Source organism: Tursiops truncatus, chromosome 20 (genome assembly GCF_011762595.2).
Source record: "Tursiops truncatus isolate mTurTru1 chromosome 20, mTurTru1.mat.Y, whole genome shotgun sequence".
Taxonomy (NCBI): domain Eukaryota; kingdom Metazoa; phylum Chordata; class Mammalia; order Artiodactyla; family Delphinidae; genus Tursiops; species Tursiops truncatus.
This window is the reverse complement of record NC_047053.1, coordinates 35039641-35059762: the sequence shown is the minus strand read 5'-3', so window position 1 is coordinate 35059762 and position 20122 is coordinate 35039641. Positions and strand designations below refer to the sequence as shown.

The 20122-nt window shown below is 40.5% G+C and overlaps 1 protein-coding gene across 3 annotated transcripts in view; it reads right to left on the bottom strand.

Moving 5' to 3' along the window:
- Positions 1–388: 388 nt before the first annotated feature.
- ZNF652 (zinc finger protein 652) overlaps positions 389–20122 on the bottom strand; it is a 70330-nt gene continuing 50596 nt past the window's right edge. For all 3 annotated transcript variants that reach the window (XM_019924922.3, XM_019924924.3, XM_073797336.1), the window contains 4 exons: positions 18455–18602; positions 17980–18095; positions 17374–17518; positions 389–9645 (listed from right to left, as the gene is read on the bottom strand). In XM_019924922.3, the coding sequence (XP_019780481.1) occupies positions 9134–9645; positions 17374–17518; positions 17980–18095; positions 18455–18602 (921 nt within the window). In that variant the 3' untranslated portion in view covers positions 389–9133. The remainder of the gene's footprint in view (positions 9646–17373; positions 17519–17979; positions 18096–18454; positions 18603–20122) is intronic.

The following is a 20122-nucleotide window of genomic DNA, read 5'->3' as shown; positions in this document are numbered from 1 at the left end:
GAAAAGGAGCCTCATCCAGGTACCACATTTTATAATCACTGCTTTTCACTGAGTGTACTTTGTAAGCGCTTTCCATCTGTCTTCTTTTTCTTCAGACTGATTCAGAACCCAATCATGATCCTTTTTTTCAAATACTGTTTTCTAGGATATGTTCAGATTATCGTTCAGCTAGACAGAGTAGTGTTACTGAAACCAATCAGCACTGAGCCAGGCGGCACAGAATAAAAGAGAACTAATCACTCTAACTTTGGCCAGCAGCCTTGAAAACATGTTACCCTTCATAAAGAGGTCAGCAGGATTTGTGGGCTGGCCAGCCTATTATGAGGACGGTCACATGAGGATAAGGAAGGAAGAAATGAAGTGAAGAAATACACACAATGGATATGACTACTTTTTTTTTTTTTTTTACTGTGAACATTAGCATTAAGTTGGTTACCGTACACATCCAAAGGCCCAGCATCTCAGAAATATCATGAAGTGGCACACCTTGTACCAGAGTCTCATAAGAATAAAATAAACAATGCTACATCAAGTGGTTAAAAATACACAAAAAAGTAGTTTTAACAGTCTATAAATTTTTTATACTTAAAATCATGATTGAGTTGAAATTAAAAAGTGCATTTCAATTGCTAAAAAAATAATATTGGTATAGTTAACACAAGGGGGGAAAATCAGTACATTGAGGGATCTGACAGGATGCTAGAATACAGAGGACTCAGGGAAGCTGGGCAAGTTTGGGGACCCAGGAGGGAAGCTTGGTTCCCCCTCCCTACGGTTCCCTGGGGCCAAGCAGCTCTCCTCTCCCCAGTATCTTTCCCATCTTACGAGATCCTGTCCTATTACCTGTCACCTCCCCAACTGAAAGACTCCTCTAAACTTCTTTGCAGCACGAGAGGTACCTGTCCTACATGAGTCCACCTTCACCTTCAATTGCGTCCTCACAGAGGTAGGAGAGGGACACTGCCCTCTTCTGGACTTGACACAAGTACCCCAGCTACATGGCCTTAATCCTTATGACCTAGCAGGCAGAACAGGGACCAAGCAGCTTCTGTTTTGTCAAACTCCTTTGGACAAATGTTCAACATTCAACAACAAGCTTTGTAAACCTAACGCTGAACAACTCCTGGCAAGCAAACTGGATTTTTTTCTTTAAGAAAAGAGGAAAAGTGCAAGTGATTTCAGTACTGTTGGGGAAAACAAAAATACAGACAGACAAGTTACACCTGGCCCCCTTGTTACCTAAACCAATCACAGCTTCAGTTTTGTTTTTTGCCAAGTGCTGGGGTTACAAGTGGATGCCTCTATCTGTCTGTATTGCTCAGGGTCAGACTTGGCTGGGGAAAAAGGGCCAGGCAGGTATCTGTTCGCAAGGCCATTCCAGGTGCAAATGCCTCCTGGCTCTACGGGCTGAACAGTTAGGGTCTGGTGTTCCTCTTAGTTGACTGCTGACCTGCGTCTTGTGAGGAAGGTGCTGCTATGAGCACAAACAAAACTTGTGGTCAGAGAGCTGATGACAGTTAGGAGCCCTAAGACAAGTAACTGACACAGAGGGAACACACACTGAATCCTACCCGGGAGGAGCGGCTGCTGCAGGGGACTCCCTACAGGTCAGGACACAGGGCTGACCCCGCTGACTTGGTCCCTGCTGTAACAGACATCTGCTTGGAGCAGAGAAGGTAAGAAGCACTTCCTCATTCATACTCCAGAGCTACCCCTGCCGCTCGTGTCCTTCTCAGAGATGTAATGGCCCTGCACTGGCGGTGGGACTTGGGAGAAAAGAAGTGAGGAGGGTGGCCTTCCTGCTCTGCACTTAGCACACAACGGATCCCCCATGGGAAGGTTCTGGCTTTCAATCTCTGGCACCGATATGTAAAAAGGCTAATTCAGATGCCTGACCCACAAGGACCTCTGACCTACATATCAACCTTTGTTTCCATCATGAAGGCTGAGCACTTAGTAATAAGGGAAAATGTCTTAAAAACCAAGATCTATAAATAAATATTGAGCCTAGAGAGAATATTCTATAAGAGACTTAAAAGCGGGATCTTTCTTTAGAAGGCAAGAATAAAGAAGCTAAAGTATTTTGTTGCTCCCTTGTGGACAAAGCCCGTACTGCTGGTGGAGCAGAATCATGCTGCCCATGTCAAGAGGAAGATGCATATTCGAACGTATGGAAGATGGAGAAGAATTCATCTGATTTTCAGAGGCTGCATAGATATGGTTGGGGATACAACGTCAGCAGTAAACACCAAAACTACGCCACACGGTTTCTTCCTTTTTTACTTTTGGAACAAGTCTAATGAGTTGAATAATGAAGCACAGAAAAGATACTTCTAGGATGGGCTGGAGCTTCTAAAAGAACAAAATATTTCCCACCAGCTTCTGAATGCGATTAAACGCAGCCTCAAGTCCTACGCAGAATGTGAGTTGGTGTCTCTGGCCTTGTGATCACACGGTCCCTTTTCACCTGTAGAAGTCAGGTAAGAAGGAAGCTGTGTGTGCTCAGAGGAGCTGGATATTTAGAAACAACTTGATTCTTTGGCACATCCGCTCTAGAGACAGGCTCTTTGGTTGATCAAAACCAACAATGCAAGTTCCAGATTTCCTTCCAAAGTTAAGCAAAATTCAGCTCCTACCTCTTCTTGCCCCATCCCCAAAATCATTTTCAAGTAATTTGTAACATCCCTGATCTCACCAGGGAAGCTCAAATGGTGTGAAACTAGAAGGTGGAGGAGATACTTCTTAGAGGCAAAGGACCTTTGATACTCGTGCCAAACGTCTCCTATGTACAAAGACATGAAACAAGCCAACAGTCTGTCTCAGGGATGTGGCTCCTCAGGTGTGAGCGCCCCCCTCCCCCACTCCCCGCACGGCTCCCACTGCTGTGCTGCCTGAGAGTCCCAGGAGAAAAGCCACAGATTCAAAGTGGTTACTTTAGGTAGCCAGTTACCACCTAAAAGAGGCAAACTTCTAGGTTTGGGGACTATCAAGGCATACTAAAGCAAGAAGATTTCAAACAACAAGAAACTCTTGTCACTTATTTCTGTAGAAATCTACTTCTTGCATTTTGTAAACGAGTATTCCCATTCCAAACAACCAGTGACATCTTCAAATGTCTTGAATTTATTCATTATCAAACATAAGCATTCTCACAATATCACACCATCCCACCATAACATACTGTCGCCAGATAAAAGGAACAAGAATTTATTAACAGCTGCCTTCTTAGACTCCCACTTCACGTGGTTGTTAGTTAGCCTTGAAAACCTGAGTATTAGTATCATCCACTTTAAGGAAAGAGGCATGACGTTTTAAGTCAGAAAGGAAAAATTTCGACTAAGGCCAAAATACTCAACTCAATAGCTTTCATGCACTTAAAAAAAAAAGCAATCTGATTTCCTCATTTTAATGAGGTCTATCTGTTTTCAGTTTGGGAAGAGAACTGAAAGGGAGCAAGACACCTGTACGCAGCACGAACTGCAGTTCTGACCGTGAAAGATGAGCCAATCGCTACAATGTTTTATCAATAAGGTGCTCATATCACATGGAGAACACACTGAAACCTCCTTTTTATGACATCCTTCATATACTACGTATCAACGATATTTTAAAAATTAATTAGATGTGAACAAGTAGAAGAGAGTAACCGGAAGTTTTTGAGGGACAGAAGGATGAGAGAGGCAGATCAAACATCAGTAAAGGACTTCTGATAAACCCAGAGAGCAATTTTAAATTGATTTGACTAAAATAACATTATGGGTACAACCTGGCCAAATGTTTCTCAAAGAGAGAGAGCGTATCAGAACAGGGCATAGCAAGAGCAGCAATCTAGATCCCTTAATCAGAAAGGGGAGGCATTTCAGGAAGACTAAGACGAGAAAAAGATGTTCAAAAGAGATACTCAATGACCTTTAATTTGAAAGGAACATCTACTTTCTGGTGAAAGAAAGGAACATGAGCAGTTACGATAAGGATAAAGCCTTTCATCACTAGAGATGTAATACGTGAAGAAATAAGATATACATAAAAGTTTAAAACATAATCTAAAAGTGACATGGGGGAGCAAAACAGAAATACATAAAAAATTCACATCCAAGGTTTTAGAGCTAGTTTGTAGAGACAAATCAATTGGAATAAGAGTGAGTTCCAATACTCATGGAGGATGAATAATCAGAGGTAGGATTTAGATCAGGAAAAGAATGTTCCATGATGCTGGCTTTTTGAAGGCACTCAAGAACAGAGTGAGAGAGACTGAAGCTGCAGTGAGATAATACAGGATGAGTGAGAGATGTACACGCACTAATCTGTCATAAGGAAATAAAAACAACTCCAGGAACACTATGACGAGACATATATTATCAAGTTATACACAGAGTCTAACAAGGTAGAAATCCGCTTTGTAAGTAGCTTCTTACAACAATATAGCTTCTACTTAGGGAATGAGAAAGAGAAGTTTGTTTTCCCGATATGCAATTCTGCAAAATAGCTTAATGAAAAAGTTGATAAGTGGTACATTATCTAGTTCTTTAAACAAATTTACTGAGGCTAAGGCTTCAGAGCTGGGACAACCAAGGAGTTTGATTTTCCTTTGAATCTTGCAAAACCTATCCTCTAAGACAAAAAGATCTGATCACAAAGTCTATAAAAAGTCTAGAGAGTATAAAAGTACAGAACTATGAAAGTAGATATATCGATGGCAACTTTTATGGCTTCCATAGAAAGTGTAGAGAGGATCTCTGGTTTGCTTTATCGAGGTAGCGTCCAGGGTTGGAAGGTCATTGTTATGTGTTATAAACACTACAGATGACAGAAGCAGGTAAGCTAGGGTGTCACTAGTACATAATAATGCCAGTATCTCTAGTGGCTAATGACCTTTCATTCCTGAAAAAAATGATCTTTTGGGAAATTTCCTATCTTGGTTTAGGTAAATGAAAATTAAAACCCAATATTCACTTGCTCAATTTTATAGTCTGAAGAATTCCAAGTGAGTTGATTTTTGTAATGGGAGATAGTTGATAAAATTCTTAGGTGTAACTCATCCCTTTTTCATCAAATACTTCCCATACAGTCTGCAACAGCATCGAAATGTTCATATGTGGATCAGCGATGTAATAAAAGTTGTCTCTTCTATGCAGTAGCTCAAACAGATGGGTTTCTCTAACTTTAGTTTTCTTCTCTCTCTCTTTTTAAAATTAAAACCCCACCTACCATTCTGTGTTTCACTAACGGAAATCTTCAAGATGTGGTAAATATAATACACGTCTGCAATGGAGTTCTATTTCTGCTTGATGTTCTTAAGATTTAAAACTTCCAGTGAAATAAAAATTAAGCTAAACAAGCATATCCATTCAAAAACATAAAAAGTGAAAAAAATTTCAAGAAGTAGAAAAAGTGTACAAGTATCTCTTCCGAGTATTTTGCCTCCAGTTAGTATATAAGGGACAGTCAAATTATAGGGAGCGAGATATGGGAACATATATATATGTATACCTGATTCACTTTGTTATAAAGCAGAAACTAACACACCATTGTAAAGCAATTATACCCCAATAAAGATGTTAAAAAATAATTATAGGGAGCATTCTAACCGCGATGAAAAGGTACTTTCAACCAATGTAGTTTTACAAAAGATGGTACAACTGTGGTAATATCCACGCTCAGTCATTAATTTAGAACGGTTAATGGAAAAACGGCAGACTGTAAAAGTATACACAACTGATTTGCAAAGGTTACTTTGAACTACTGTAGTAAAGTTTTATGTGGAGACTTCCCTGCTTGCTAAAAACAAGGATCAAATCACAAATATACACGGAAAGGAAGCCACGTGCTTTTAAACCGTTCATCTTATTTTCTTCATTCAGATGTAAAGTCTGACTCAGTATGAGCCCGCCCCACTCAATTTGAGAAAGCAACGAGCAGCCTTTCATTCAGGCTAAGGAAGAGTTCATATTTGAATGATAAATCTATGAGAAAAGAAGAGAAAAGTGCAAAAAAAATTTAAAAAGCAATAACAACTCAAGCTGGGAATTTTCAAGTAAGTCTTAACTCTAGCAATGATACAAGCCTTTGAAGACAGTAGAATTAAGTCAGGAGAAACAGCCTCAATTTGGTATCTATATAATGCTGAAATGTGGCCTCTGTCGTCTTTAAAATTTAAGTACAGATGAGGGCTGAGAACTCAAACTCCTCCCCAGTTCTTTTTTTCATAAACAGATAACAAGTAGTTAATAAGTCTTGAATAAGTCACAGGGTGCTGTACTATAGGTGGGAGGGAACACACCATATATAAATGCAACTTTTATTTTAGTAAAGGACCCCAATCAAAATTTTAACCCTGAGTTTGAGTCTTAAGCGTGTTAAACCTGATGCACGTATATGTTTAAGGCTTAATTCTTCAGTTCTTCTATTCAGAAGCATTAATGGTATGAATATTCTTAATGCATTTCGTTAGGCATATGTAATATGACACTGGTGAGGAGTCATTATATTCTGAGCAGTTTTCCCGAAGACCACAAACCCCAAATCAGGGAGGGTATGCTTACCTAGGGAAAAAAAATTGGAAGTTTCCAGATTGTTCCACAATACATTTCACTAAGAAATGTACTGTTTGACAATGCTGATTTTGAAAAAAAGATAATCCTTTCTTTGCTTCTGTTAAGGGTGGTGGTGATTATTTGCTTAATATTGGTTTTCCTATGTAGTAGCTATTTTCTTATGGCTATATTCACTTGAATGGAAAATCAAATACGACTACCTGAATTTTCCAGTGTGTAATTATAGTACACCTCGTAAAATGGTTGATTCAATGGTCTCAAGTCTAGAATTCAGAACTGCTGCCCAATATTGTAAATTTATTTAGAACAAAATAAGGTATAACCAATTAACTAAGCTGTAATTTACATCTTGAACATCATTTTAATATTACAAGCTTGGACATGAAATAATGGTATGTCCACACATGGTATATCCACAAACTTGTCATGGAACGCCAAGGAGACTGTGTGAATAAGGGGAGGCAGCCGCTAAAGATATAACAGTCATAAATAAGGAATTAACTTTTCTTATTGGTTTGGGTACTTGAGTGTTCCAAGAATGTATACAAATATTTAAAACCACATTCCTTAGAAGTTACATCCAGAAACAGGAAAAGTATGTCTTGAGATACTTTTCCGCCTCATTCCCAAATTCTCCTATGCTCATTATAGAAGACAAAGGCAGTAATCAGAAGGAAAAAAATCTGGAAATATTAAACCAAAAAGCTAACAGAGAATGCGATATTTTAAAAATAGGGACTTAACCTCAATGGAAAGAGTTCCAGTTTTCCTACCACAGAGCTAATCAGCCAGAAAAAGTGCTGTAAGTCTATCTGCACACTTAATATTAAAAATCAAAAAATAAATAAAAGTCAGGGTTCTGATTCAGGCAAAGATTTAAAACCTTGAGGAAAGAAAAATGAAGAAATTTCAAGATCAAAAAAATGAGAGAGAGAGAGAGAGAGGGAGAAAGAAAGACCTCGCTTTGAAACTCAGTTCGCTGAGATGAAAAATTACAAAATTTTTATCTACACTGAGTCTGGATAAATGTGATCAGTTAAATATAACCAATCTGTCAGCCCTTCTGTTCAGCCTTTCTTCTAATGAGCTCCTGACTGACCATGCTCTTTAGAAGTTACCCAAACTCTTTCAAACCTGCCCCATTTGCGGCTCTCCTTATCACCAAGAAGGCTGCTATCACATCATCGCTTGCAGAGGACAGGGCAGCAAAACGTCGTTTTCTCCCTCTCACCACAATTTAAACTGTGTTAGAATAGCTCGAAGTTGTGACTACATCCATGGATAGAAGAGACATTTTAAAAGTCATAACCAATTTGTGTTCTTATCCGAATTTCTCAGCCGCTATCAGGCAACATCATGTTTGTGATTTTAGTGTACTATTTTATCTTTTTGTGACAATTAGAAAAATAAAGCAACCTTAAAGTGAGCAGTGTATTAGGAGACTTCAGTTGGTCGTCCCACAGAGGCTGAACCTGAACACATTTCTGGGGGAAGCGAGACGTGACTGAGAGGAAACAGCCTCCGCCACGTCCTCCTCTTGACGGCGAGCAGCTTTACTCAGATTTTCAAAACAGGCCAGCTTCAGGTGACCTCCCTGGAAAAGGCTCAACCCTCTGCAAATCATTCCATTCAACGTACTAACTGAACCGAACGAAACATGGAGGACACAGCATGTCCGTGAGCCTAACAGGCCCCCGAGTGTTAAGCAGAGATTAAAAAACTACCAAGGACTTATGCCGGATTCCGAAAGCAAAACCTCATTTTCGCAGTAACCTGGTCTGGAGACCCTTTCAGATACATCTAGTCTCTGAAGCACCTTTGAGTTGTACGGATGTAAGAATAACTTTGAACTATAGAAGTTATATGCATCTTTAAGAATCACATTTTGATGATTATAAAAATTTTTTCTATTTTACAACATAGGTCCAGCTACACTGAAAAAATTACACTGCTTATTGAAATACATTTCATTTTAGAAACAGACTACTAAAGAAGTCTATACAAAAACTCTAAAATAATTTCTGTAGTAAAATAAAGAGTGCATTAGGAGAGCTACACAAAGAAGAAAATTTCTGTCTTTCTCTATAATGCTTGATATACTGTGAAACATGGCTAGCTCGACTCCGAAGCCAGCACCGAAAGCTGAAAAGAATGTTACGATACACAGTGATACAATTAATGCTCTGGATTAATGTCACAGCCTTCCCGATTAGTACAAAGGAAACCAGGCCTGTCCCCTCTTTGAGGAGAAGTCCAGGATATAAAAGCAAGCATACCTCATCAGCTGATATGAAATTATAAAATTCCACAAGTCTGAGTATTTGAAATTTATAAAAGTCACCAGAAAATGCAAGCAAATTGGGCTTTAGTTCGGTGGTTCCCTGGTTCGACAGTTCCCTCCGTGAGCTCAGGGTCTTCTCGTCCACTCCCTCGGATGCGCTGATTCACCAAGACAATGACAAAGCTCTGGGTGGAGGCTGAGGAGAGTCTGACAGCTACAGAAACGCTCACCAACCCCCACTCTGCAAACTCACACCGGGGCACGGAACTCGCGGAGAACACGTTTAAGGAGATGGATGTTAGTGATGCTGGGCTGAACTGTTCTTCTCTGCCAGGTGCCGCAGAAAGGTGTCCTCACCCTGGCCCCTGTTATTTAAAGGCTCACTCTTAAAGAGAGCTGGAGGTGGGGGGAGGTGAGGGACTGGGGGGATAGGAAGGTGGTGTGGGTGGTGAGGGTGTGCGTGGATGTGAAGGTGCGAGAAGGGGTGGGGCATGGGCCGAGGGGTTAGCGTGCTGACGGGGTTCATGCTGATGGGAGGGGCGGGGGTCGTGGGGGTGCTCCCCACAGAAGGAACTGGGGTGGCCGGGGAGGTTGTGAGTGGGATCTGGACAGCAGGCGGCACGTTCACGGGGCTGGTCACCCGAAAGCACTTCTCCTTGTGGGCCTTAAGCATGTTGGAGAAGCGGAACCGCTGGCCGCACACATCACACGGATAGGGCTTCTCGCCTGTATGAGTTCTGCGGTGCCTCTTCATGTTGGGGCGGCTGGTGAAGCTTTTGCCACAGATTTCACAGATAAAGGGTTTCTCTCCTGAGACGAACACAGACACAAAAACAGGATTAACACACTAGGCGGCAAGTATGTGCCCCAGCTATTCCTCATACTAAAAAAGGAGGTTACCACTCCTCTCCCTTATGGCATATTATATTCTAGTAGTCATAACAGAGTTCCCCAAGGTTGGGACTTCACAAAAAGGAGCAGATACAACGAAAACTTACTTACAACCTACCATCTGGGCTTGGTTAAAAGAACAAAAAGGGCTTCTACAGTAGTGATCTTCCACATCCTACAGGACGAAGTGTTCAAATGGCTTTCCTGTGTTCCAGGGAACCAAGCCCACAGATGAATCTCTGCCTCTAAGCATAGGCGAGCTGATCTGTGAGCAATTTCTGACATTCCAACCCAGAGTAGGACTTTGCTGAAAATGTCTTGTGGAGGACATAAGTCTCCGCACGTCTACTCGAACATAATCCTTAGAATGCGGCTTACGCTTTGCTATCTGGGGAAATTCTGGACTGACTCACCCTACAACACAGCTCTGCAGGCGGCTCTCCATTACGTGGGGCTGTCTGCACACCTGAAGAGCGCTCAGCGGTCCTGGCGCCAGACTACTTATATGCCCCCAAGAAATTCTGACCATCAAGAATGTCCCCACACCATTTCCAAATGCCCACGGGTGTGGGGAGGGTTGAGCGGCAGGCTACCGTTCTTGGTGGAGAACCACTGGGAAAATGAGCCAAAAAGGAAACAAAACCCCCTAGTTCTAAGGGCACTTAGGGAGGAAATTAGGTTTGGGTTCTAAGGGCTTAATTTTTAAACTTCCTAACTTTCCTTTGGGCTTACTGCTTAGTTCTATGCTATGTCTGCCTGCCTCTCTCCCCAGGCCATAGGGAGAAACAAAATGATGTTTGGACATACACGTCCATGGTCACTGCATCCAGAATGCTGTGGTGCGGTGCGGAATACCTGTCCACGTGTGCTTCAGCGACCATGTGCTTGTATTTAGCAATTCCTTCACCAATGCTCAGTGAATGTCGCTTGTATCTCTACTGTAGCTCCTGCTGCAAGAGTTTGCTCTCACTTCAATTGTTACTCTCTTTGTTTCTAACAGGTGTCCTTATTCTACTCTGTATAAATAAGAGCTGTTGTGTATGGAGTCTTAGTGTGTGCTTGGCACTGTTCTAATCCCTTGACACCTTATTAACCTCTGGTGATCCTCACAGCCTTATGAGGTAGGTACGCTATTAAGAAAATTAATTAAGAAACTTGCTGGAGGTTCTACAGTCAGTGGAGAGGCAGGATTTAAAACTCTGCAGTCTGGCGCCAGACACGTAAAACAACGGCGCTTCACACCTCAACGTTCTGTGCATTCCTGAACACACAAAGGAATGTTATTTTCTTACTGTTTTCCTCCACTTTGGGACTCCTTCTAACACTACGAGCAAACTCCCCTTTATCCATATTGTAGTCCTTATTTCTTCTCTCTGCCTTTGAAAACTGACATCTCCTGTTGCTTCCTTCCATGGAAACCAGACTTTTCCTCACTTCCCATGAGAGACTGAATCGAACCGTCAGGGGGGATCAGTTTTCTCCATAGTTACCGGTACTATTTGCTGACTATAATATTTCTTTTATCTTCCTACCTTTCATTATTCAATCACTGCCACTGCTAGGCTCTTCACTGTGATTCACACACATCTTTCTAGATAAATTCTGTCCTGGCTTGTGTTCCTTCCTTTTAATCCATTTCCTCCAATTAAAAACTTCAAATTCTATGTTAAATGGAATTGATTAAATCAGCTGTGGTATGCCCAGCTAATGGAGAGTACCACTAAAAACAATATTATAAAAGTATAGAAATGTAGTTACTGACATGAAAATCTATAATCTATTATCTATAGTCCATTAAGTAAAACAAGCAAGTTATGAACACGTACGCATGGTATTATCCATTTTTAATGAAAAATACGTGTAGGAACATATGGAAAGAAATACAACAAATGTTACCAGTGATCGTCTCTAGATAATGGGATTATGAGTGACATTTTACTCTATTTTTAAATTTATTTTTTTTTATTTATTTATTTATTTTACTCTATTTTTGATGCTTATATGTACTTCCTGTTTTCTAAACTAAACATGATTTACTTGTATAATAAAATGTTTTAAAAGCACACCTGTTTGATAACCTATCAATCCCCTTGACCCCTTCCTCCTTGACTCTCCAGAGTTAACAGTCTTCATTGCTAACAGCCATGCGGAACCAGAGCCTAAGGACCTAATGTTTGAATTATTAGTCTAATACAAGCAAACATTCTCCACTTAATTCACTAATCACTTCCTAGGTTCACTAGACACTTTATTCATTGACAGTTTACTTAATGCGTGGACATGTAACTTTCTGTTATGTGCTCAAACCCGGATCCAGTCCTGGATCTCTCTCATCATCCATCTTTCATTTGTAGTCTTCTAGGCTATAATGATTTGCCGCAGAAAGACTAAAAACTATTAGAACTGGCCTACCATAAATCCATGTATTCAAATTTAAATGGGTCCTTTTAACTACTTAGTAATCTTTTATCCATTTCTTGATGTCCTACCAAATTTTCCACATTTGTTACTCCAGACATAAACCCACCCAACTCTAACTCTCATTATTCATGAGGCCCCATCTCCTAACTGTGCTAATGACTGATGATAAGGTTTCCCTGAAACCTCAAAGTAAGATTACAATGAGGCTGAAACAAGGAAAAATCAAAATGTAACATTTGAAATCAACCACCTGCACAATGTCCCACTTTAAGGAAGTGCTAGTAAATGGGTGGCTGGAGGAGGTACTAACAGCTAAGTCCATCAGGGTAACTAGAAAGCACATATGTCAATACATCTTATGATGTAACCTAACTGTTACATACAGATAAAGCTAACCTAATGATAAGAAACGGTACTGTAATGAGTCTGAAGAACGCACATAACAAATGAAGACAGAATCTGCAGGGAAGATAGAAAGAGCAGGAATTCGGCTACTTAGCTGTCTTTTGAACTTTCAAAGGAAAAAGTGATCTGGCCAATGAAGACAAGCACCCCAGTCTGCTTATGAATATCCTGGAGCAGCATCAGAAATCTGTGCATCTATATATCTGGCCTACCATCACGTTACAATCGTTCACCTGGATTACTGCAATATCCACCCGACTGGTTTCACCACCTCTATTCTTGCTCCCCATCCTCCAATCCACTCTCCACACTGTAGCCAGAGCGACCTTTCAGATGTGTCACGTTCTGCTTAAAGCCACTGAAGAACGTCCCACTGTCCTCAGAATAAAGCTCAAACTTTTTTACATGGCTTATTCTGTGATGCGGTACTTGCTTACTGCTCTCCAGTACCGTGTCTTATTATACTCCCTGCCTCCCCTCCTCCCCCCATCCATCAAACTCTAACCAACTTCATTTAGTGGTACTTACTATGCTCTCATCACCAAACCACTGTTATGCCTTGCCTGTCTATCACCCCAACGTGACTGTAAGCTCTGTGAATCTAGGGACTATTTCAGTCTTGTTCGCTACAGTAGCCCCGTTTAGTAGATTCTTGATTAATATTTATAAATAAGTATTAGTTAATTCTAAGACATGCCTTTTCCCCCAAATATTTACATCTGTGAAACTGACATACACCATATGACACGGTGACGTGTCATTCTTTAATTTGCAGCATTTTCTTAGTGATAGATAAATGAGGTTTGTCTTAAAACTGATGGCTTCTTGGATTCCATGAAGGATGGTACTCACAATTAAGATCACTCAATTACCTTCCTTTGCTGTAATTTTCTGTCCCTGATGATCTTGTGATTATAATTTAGCTTCTCATATAAATTTATTTTAGGCAAAGAATATTCAGACCAAAGAACGTAAGAGTTCGGAAGCACTTGTCACTCAGGCTTTTCACTGTAAATTAGCAACTTTATTTATATATTATTAAGATTGTTTAGCACAGATCAATCCCTCTGGCCCTCATCTGCTTGGGTACACTGACAGATTCTGGAAGCTGAGAACCAGACTCTGGGGTGGTGCTCTTTGCCCTCATGATGTCCTGCGTATCCCTCCATTTTATTACTTGCTTCATTAAATTTGTATCAGAGTAACTAAGTGTGTGTTTCTGGAGTCAGACTGCTTTGGACAAGTTCTTTACTCTCTGAGCCTCATCTGAAAAATGAAGATAATAATAATAGGTTATTGCAATAAGTTAGAAATTCGAAGAAAGTGCTTAGAACAGTATTTGGTACATGGCAGACATTCAGTGCATTTTAGTGCTGCTATTATCATCATCATCATCATCACTACCACTGGACTGTAAGCTCCTTGAGGGCAAAAAACAGGTCTTAATTCATCCTGTATCCCTCGGCACTGAGCACTGTGCCTGGTACAAAGAGAATCAACAATTATTCTATGTTGAACTCACCCCATGTCCACACCATCCCAGGAAACCCTGCCTGAGGGCTGGTCGGCTTCCCTAGATAAGATCTACCTCACTTCTCTTTAACTGCAAAGAAACAGCCCAATCAGTGTCAGTTCCTGCAATGGCCTTAACCCCCACCAAAACATACTCTAAATGTGGTTTCATCCAGCCTTAAAAGACCTATCCCTTTTCTTCTTTAAAAGCTAACCCTTCTCGGATCCTTTCAGGTACTATTGTAATCCTTATTTAGTACCAAGGAACCAGAGGCCTACAGGGGTTGCATAATTCACTTAAGGTCACACTGCTAGTGAGCGGCAGAGCCAGGTGTGTCCAACTCCACCATCCAGCGCTTTCCCAGTGTGAGCATTACAAACAATACTAAAAGGCAGATGCAAACCAGGGAAAAGGATTTTAACATCGGTGTTAGACAAGGTCCCATATATTTAAATATATACAAAGAGCTATATATATAAAGAGCTATCATAAACAATAAGAAAAAGCCAAACACTGCAATGGCAAGATGAATACAGAAAAGGCACAAGCAATTCAGAAAAGAAAATATACTGATACCCAACAAGCATATGAAAAAACATGTTCAATCTTACTCAGCAATTAAGTGCAAATTAACACAGTAAGAAACCATTTTTCACCTATTAATTCAACAATGATTTTACTTAGCATTGGATAGGGTTGGGAAAATGGGTATTTTCACGCGCAGCTGGTAAGAGTGTATGTGGATGGCTATTTTGCAATACATACCACCAAGTCTTAAAACTATACACATCCCTTTGCCCTAATAATCCCATTTCTAGGAATTTATCCTAAGTAAATAATCATGGCTGTGTTAGCCACAAAGTTGTTTGTCACAGTATTATTTATAACAGTAGAAAAATTGGAAATAGAAACCATCTAAATGTCCAAAAGGGAACTGGCTAAATAAAATAGAGATAACATCCTTAACAGGACCACTGTAAAGGTTATACTGATTAAATGAGATAATGTATGTAAAGTATTTAAGATAGTACTCAGCATACATGTGCATAATAAATGATGGCTATTATTACAGCAAATTTATAAGAAGGACTATTATACAACCATTAAAATGATATTACTGTTAATGACATAATACAGTAAAATAAAAAGCAGGTTGTAACAGAGCGTAAAGACCCAACTTTTGTTTTTTTACTATATACATGAACGTATAAACACTTATGCATAGTATCTATATGTATATTAAGAAACTATAGAATTAAAAAAATATGTGCTAAAATGTTAACAGTAGTCATCTCTCATTGATAAGATTATAGATCATTTCAATTTTCATATTTTCTAATATACTTTAATAAGTATGTACTACTACTTTTAATGAGAAAAATAAAAACTTAAGTGAATTTAGGTGGCTGTACTCCTTTAGAAGAAACAGGGAATGTTCAGCTTGCCTATTTGGTCAAAGAAGAACACTTAGCATAAAGTTTTATTCAACTTATACATTAATCACAAAATGTACACTTCAGTTTCATATTATGGACATTCAAGGGCCTGAAGAAAGAAAGAAGGACAAAGGGGAAAGAAGAAAGAGTAAGAAACACAGAAGGAGAAGGAGAGAGGGGGGACCCGGGAGGAAGAAGCGCAGGGAGACGGGCAGAAAAGAGAAGGTGAGCGCAGAGGCTTAAGTGGTGGAGGTTCCTTCCAATCTTGCGACAAACATTTACTGGGCATCTACTATGTGCCAAGCACCGTGTGTAAATATGACACAGCTTCTGCCTTCAAAAAAACTTATTTTCCGTCTAGTTCCATAGTTTCCTGCTGAATTAACAGAAAACTGCACCCTAAAAGCTACTCAGAACTAAGAGCCTATCCAAGAGCCACCAGATTTTAAGAGGAGAATTTGTTAAAATACTCTGACATATCCTGCTATCCACTTAGGCTTCAAAGTTATCACTACCTTTTGAGATGTAATTTACGTAAGCTCCTCTCATGGCTCTTCCTCTAGCTTATTCCTTGAAATCAGAGGTCCTGCTCTGAATGGGAAAGAAGCCCACCAGGCAGGTGTTTTTCTTTGGACTTAATAGAGATGGGAACTACAGAGGCGCAGCTACGGGCAGAACGTCCTCACCACTAGTTAAGCAGGGTAAGGAAGATAATGTCTTGTGGTTCTTTCTGGCTCTGCTACTCTGTAGACTAATACAACCTAGAATCCTGTGATTAGATTTTATTTAGAAACTTGAAATATGTTTCACACTGTTCAATTTGTGCCAAGACAGCTAATTCCAGAGCGTCAAGATAAGACAGACGTACAATGCCCCAGTGTTTACAGGGGGCTATTATTCTAACTAGCTTCCTGGAGGCTGTGTGATCCAATGCTTTCAAGACTCAAATCGACGCTATGAAGCATATACCTCTGAAAACACAATGTAGTTAAAATACTACTTAAACTCATTTGATGGATGCGTTCGTAAAAAGTAGTGAATTTTGGTAAATAAAATCCAATCAAACTTTAAGAATATTGAGAGGGTATCCTATTAAAAACAATGTCCTCAGGGACTTCCCTGGTGGTGCAGTGGATAAGAATCCATCTGCCAATGCAGGGGACACAGGTTTAAGCCCTGGTCCAGGAAGATCCCACATGCCTCGGGGCAACTCAGCCCGTGCGCCACAACTACTGAGCCTGCGCTCTAGAGCCCACAAGCCACAACTACCGAGCCCGCGTGCCACAACTACTGAAGCCCGTGAGCCTAGAGCCCGTGCTCCGCAACAAGAGAAGCCACTGAAATGAGAAGCTCGCGCGCCTAGAGCCCGTGCTCCGCAACAAGAGAAGCCACTGCAATGAGAAGCCCGCGCACCGCAAAAGAGTAGCCCCCGCTCACGGCAACTAGAGAAAGCCCGCACGCAGCAATGAAGACCTTAACGCAGCCAAAAATAAAATAAATAAATAAAACCAAAAAAAAAATGGCCTCCATTTTTTAAAGACCCAGAACCCTTTCCTTAGAAAAATAACACAGACACATATGCAAAACAAGTTTCATACAATTTCAGGAGATCCTGTGTCCCAAATAAAGAGTCCATCATCTCGAAGGAACCCACAGTTAAAAGGCACTAACAATCCTTTTTTAAATAAATAAAATTATGAACGCCTAACTTTTCGGTATTATAAATTTGTATTTTTATATATCAGGTTTATTTAAAGCGGAATTTGCACTTAGAATGCAGACTCGTGGCTTAGAACTTTAAGTAAACAGACTCACAGGTGATCATTAACAAGTGCTTGAGACATATCTGTACCTTTCCCAAGAAATTCTTACCAGTGTGTGTTTTCATGTGTTCGTCGAAGTACTGCTTCATGTTGAAATCCTTGCCACACCACTGGCACATGAACTGTTTGTGCCCAATGTGGATGCTCATGTGGGAGCGTAGCTGGTACTTGTACTGAAACCTTTCGTCACAGTTCTGCATTGGACACAGTGGAGATTTTTGAATGCCAAGCATAGCAGCTTTACCTGCGCCCACCCTACATAGCCTGAGATTAGGTATATTTTTCATACTCAAAATAGAACCTGCTTGTGTCAACTATTTGGCTCTGCTATATTTCCGTAGCTGAGTTATAATAAAAGGGAAAATTTCCCAAATAATTATCCCTGAAGTATATCTGACTTCTCTGAATTACTGAGAAAAGTAAAATGACTCGTCACGTGTTATTCCCAAACTTAACCTAATCTGAGTTAACTCTGTGTTAAAAATGACCGCTCTCTATCCAGCAGTGAGATAACGCAACGCTCAGAGCACGGGTCTGACGGCTCTGGGGAAACGCAGCCTTGTGCCTTGCACGAGGCACACCTCTCTCCCACGGCTCACCACGTAAACATAAGCCAGCCCCCATGCCTGGGCCTGGTGGGCAGCACATGCCTTACCTCGCATCTGAAGGGCTTCTCTCCAGAGTGCTGCAAGGAGTGCACCTTGAGTGACATACTGCGTTTGAATGACTTTCCACAGGTTTCACAGGTAAATGGCATGTCTTTCGTGTGTGCTGCAACACAGAATGCACTTATACTCAAAAACAGTCCACCAAAGGGCTCAAATGGGAAAAGAGATACGTCCTACTGTAAGGTGGTCCTGCCACCTTAATTGATTGTTCTCTCATCTGTGAGGCTTTACCGGCAAAGTTCTGAAGGAAAAAATAACAACGTTGCAAAGAAACCTGGGTGTGGAGGACTCTACCATCCAATTTGGTGATGCTCACCGAAGACATGTTGTATTTAGTTTCAACAAGTCAAAACCGATTCAAATACGGCAGTTCCTCATATCCTGCCCAATCCCAAGTATAAAACACACCAAAAAACAAGGGAAAATTATAGGTGTACGAGAAAAGCAACAGAAAAGACTTACCAACCATGTGTTTCCGTACGTGAGCCATGGTATAGAATTTCTTCTCACAAATTTCACAGGAAAATTTCTTTTCTGCATATCCATGGACGATCTTGATATGTTCGTGAAGGGACCAGAGTTTCTTGAATGATTTATTACAGGAAACACACTGAGCAGGATAAATAGAAATAATCTTTATTTATAGGAGCTTCCAGAAAGCCACGCCTGCTGACTGGCAGCTGAAATGGGTGTGCCTTATTATTATTATTATTATTATTTGGCCAAGCTGCACAGCTTGCAGGATCTTAGTTCTCCTGACCAGGGATGGATTGAACCTGGGACACGGCAGTGAAAGCGCCGAGTCCTAACTACTGGACCACCAGGGAAGTACCACGAAACGGGTGTGCTTTAGATTCGTGGCACAGGCCAGAATCCAAAACAAATTCACGGAGTCCAGATTCCAACACCAACGTCCTCATGTTCTATTTTCCAAGATGAATTTTTTTAGAGACACTTTGGGAGTATGACGACAATGGCAAAACGTAAGGCAAAAAGGAAGTCCCACTAATGTCAAAGAACTGACCGAATTAGCGTTATACCTTTGAAAAGAACCTTCAAGTTTTTTTTTTTTTAATATATGGATTACCAAGAGCAGCTGTTTCCTACACGTGGGTTACTATGCAGTTAATACATGTTTTCCAGAGAATACAAACTAATTTTAAATGAACATAAATAAAAACAAGATAAAGCGTACGTTAATGGTTATATATCTGTAGAAATATAACAATGTTTTTGTAGCTTAGAGAATGCATTTGGAGCCTTCATTGACACAAATTATTGAGATTTTATTGTATTTTCCCAAATCTAATTTTCTCTATTAAACATTCCCCCCTGGCAGAATTTAATATGACCCCTCAGCTGTTGGCCTCATCCTCCCCTTTCCCGGCGAGCCCAGCTCCGGATCTCTCACATAGGCATCTGCAGGAGACACAGGCGGTCCTGCCTGGTTCCCTGTACGATGGATCATCACTAGTCTAGGCTACCATAACATGTATCAAAATAAAATGGTTAAAAGCAATATTAGGAAGTTCTAGGTAACCATCGGACTCTGGGATGCTGAAGGGAGCAAGTTGTTGTTCACTGTAAATAAAGATCTCTGAACACATTATCCCTTCAGGAAACAAGGACTCTGAGGAGAGTCACAGAGATAAGCCTCCGGTTGGATACTGTTCGAGAGAAGGACAGACAACTCCTATAAGCTATTTTGTCGGGCACGGTTTTAATGTTTACTTGTTACCAGGTCATCAGGATTAGAAATGCAAAAAGAGTTCCTTTAGCAGAATCCACAAAACCTAAATACAAGTTTAAATGAAATTATGGTGAGGAATAGTGAAGAAAGTCACACAAAAAAAGGATTTATTAAATGTTTTCTGTACTTAATGAAGCAAATTTGAGTAAAAAAAAAAAAACTATATAACATCAAGATCAAGATATACCTTTTTCAGCCACGAATCATCACAGAACTAAGTTTGACCCCTAGGGTGCAGCACAGCATTGCACTCCTTTTGGCCTGAACAACAGTTGCAACAGCAACCAATTCAGAACCAGGCCCTGGGCACCAGTAGTTATTGGAGGGTAGGCACCATGATTCAGTCTTCTTTTATTTACCAAGCGTGTCAGAGATCAAGT